Genomic DNA, 2,514 nt, shown 5'->3' with positions numbered 1-2,514 from the left:
GCAAGGCCCCCTGAGCTGGAGGTGGCAGCCGCCGTGCTGCGGAGGAAAATGGATTCGGGCGGGGCCCGCCGTTTCTGTGCTCCCGGAGAATGGATTTTCCAAATTGAACTGGTCCAAAGGCACATTAATACTGATGATTGTCGCACGTCTTCATACAGTTTTTAAAGGAGGTTGAAAGTAGAAGTCTTTTTGTTTTTTAAGGATGTCATGGTTTTTGGACAGCCGTAACTGCTAGCTATGAAATAGCTTTGTAGACAGACGCAGATGGTATGCATTGTCTAAGAGTGGATTTTTTAAATAAACAGGTCAGGCTATGTGGCTCTGGCTGGACCCATCTTCCTGCCTCATCCTTTTGAATACCGGGATTATGAGCTTGCACCAGTGTGTCCAAAAACTTGTTCGATTGTTAGCAATTGATAATTCAGGCCGTGTGTGTGTGTGTGTGTGTGTGTGTGTGTGATCCGAAATAGAGATGATACAGATGTTACTGCACCCCTCAGGTTGTAGGAATGTTGTTAAAGACAACTTAGTTGCTATGGTAATGTAAATAACAGTGGACTATTTATCTTTGCTTTATTATTTATTTTTACTCTGAATGAGTATTGATCTCAGTACACCTCTTTTGTGTTGGGGGGGTATTAAAAACATCTGTTAGAATGAGAACTAGAGATATTAAAATAAGACTAGTGTTCTTGTTTTTTGTTTTTGTTTTCATTCGTCAGTTGTGGGTCTTGAACTCTGGGCCTGAGCATTGTCCCCAAGCTCTTCAGCTCAAGGCAAGTGCTCTACCACTTGAGCCACAGTGCCACTTCTGGTTTTTGGGTGGTTAATTGGAGATAAGAGTCTCATGGACTTTCCTACCCAGGCTGGCTTTGAACCCTGAACCTCAGATCTCAGCCTCCTGAGTAGCTAGGATTACAGGTGTCAGCTACTGGTGTCCGGCAAGACTGGTGTTCTTTACAGAGAAATAACACCAGAGGCTGGGAATCTTGGCACAGGCTTGTTAAATCCCAGCACTGGAGTAGCCAAGGCAGTAGGATGGAGCCAAACAGGGCTACATAGCAAGACACTGTTTCAAAAGAGGGCTGGAGGGGAAACACCAGAAGGCTAGTTTAAAGGAGGGAAAACTAAGGAAGTGAAAGGAAATTATGTGGAGGTGGTGGAGGCTGTGGGGTATGTGTGTTTTAATACCAGTACAGATGCTCGAACACAGCACAATGGGTGTATGTGTGTGTGTGTGTGTCTGTGTGTGTGTGTGTTTGGTCAGCTGTGGGGCTGGACACTGTGCTTGAGCTCCTTAACTCAAGGCAAGCGTTCTACTACTTGAGCCACAAAGCCACATCCAGTTTTCTGGTGGTTAATCGGAGATAAGAATCTTATGGACTTTCTTTCCCCCAGCTGGCTTTGAACCGAGATCCTTAGATCTCAGACTCCTGAGTAGCTTGGATTACAGGCCACTAGTGCCTGGCTTTTTTTTTTTTTTTTAATGCCAGTCCTGGGCTTTAATTTAGGGCTTGGGAGCCATCCCTTAGCTTTTTCACTCAAGCTGGTGCTCTGCTACTTGGGCTATAGCTCTACTTTCAGTTATTTGGTGGTTAGTTGAAGATAGAATCTCATAGACTTAACTCCCTGGGCTGACTTAGAATCTGATCCTCAGACCTCAGCTTCCTGAGCAGTTAAGTAGCTAAGATTATGCCTGCCTTTTTCTTTTCTTTCCCCCTTCCCCCTTCTCCCCCATGACATTCTCACTTGGCTTTTTCTTTCAAGGCTGGATGCCTGCCACTTTAGGTACACTTCCACTTCTGGTGTTTCATTTTCCTTTTCTTAACCTAAGTATGAAGAAACATGCTTGTGATAAAATGTATACATTCTAGGATAAGTACTTTTCCTCTAAGTCTGTGTTTCTAACTTAGAGGCATAGTATATCACCTCTTCTCTGTTAGTGCTCCTGGACTAGAAATACCAAAACCAAATAATAACTTAGTCTGGAATTGAAATGATGGTGAAGAGCTTTTGTGGATCAATAATCATTTCACTCAGTTATTTGAAGAACCACTTTAATAAAGCACTTGGCAATATTAAAGATGACAGCTTTTAAAAGTCAACCCGTAGTTGATTTTTTCAATATTAGATACCCACTTTTCTTAATATTATGTAAGTATACCAAGACCATCTCTTAAATTAAGAAACTTCATAAGAATCCAAATTTGGTTTTCTGGAATTATAATGTAGCAGATTCATCAAAAACTAGATCAGTATTCTGAGCTAGTTGGTGGCAACAAATCATTTGTAACTTCACTTGTATTAAATTGTACCTGTACTGTTATTTTCCAGGAACTTGCTTCACAGCAAGTAAACAGAAGTTTCTGGCTTGATTTGGCTGTGCTTGTTTTATCTTGAAGTGATCCTAAAGCATGTCTGGATTTCTAGAAGGTTGGCGGTGCTCAGAATGCATTGACTGGGGGGAAAAGCGGAACACTATTGCTTCCATTGCTGCGGGGGTTCTGGTAAGTA

General features: G+C 42.2%; 1 protein-coding gene across 1 annotated transcript in view; it reads left to right on the top strand.

The window, feature by feature from the left end:
- Tmem50a (transmembrane protein 50A) overlaps positions 1 to 2,514 on the top strand; it is a 21,002-nt gene that overhangs the window by 650 nt on the left and 17,838 nt on the right. Inside the window, 1 exon segment of the mRNA XM_013035831.1 lies at positions 2,335 to 2,507. Coding sequence (XP_012891285.1) covers positions 2,415 to 2,507 — 93 coding nt within the window. The 5' untranslated portion in view covers positions 2,335 to 2,414.

The sequence above is a fragment of the Dipodomys ordii genome, unplaced genomic scaffold, assembly GCF_000151885.1.
Source record: "Dipodomys ordii isolate 6190 unplaced genomic scaffold, Dord_2.0 Scaffold6, whole genome shotgun sequence".
NCBI lineage: Eukaryota > Metazoa > Chordata > Mammalia > Rodentia > Heteromyidae > Dipodomys > Dipodomys ordii.
This window is presented reverse-complemented; position numbering and strand designations above follow the sequence as displayed.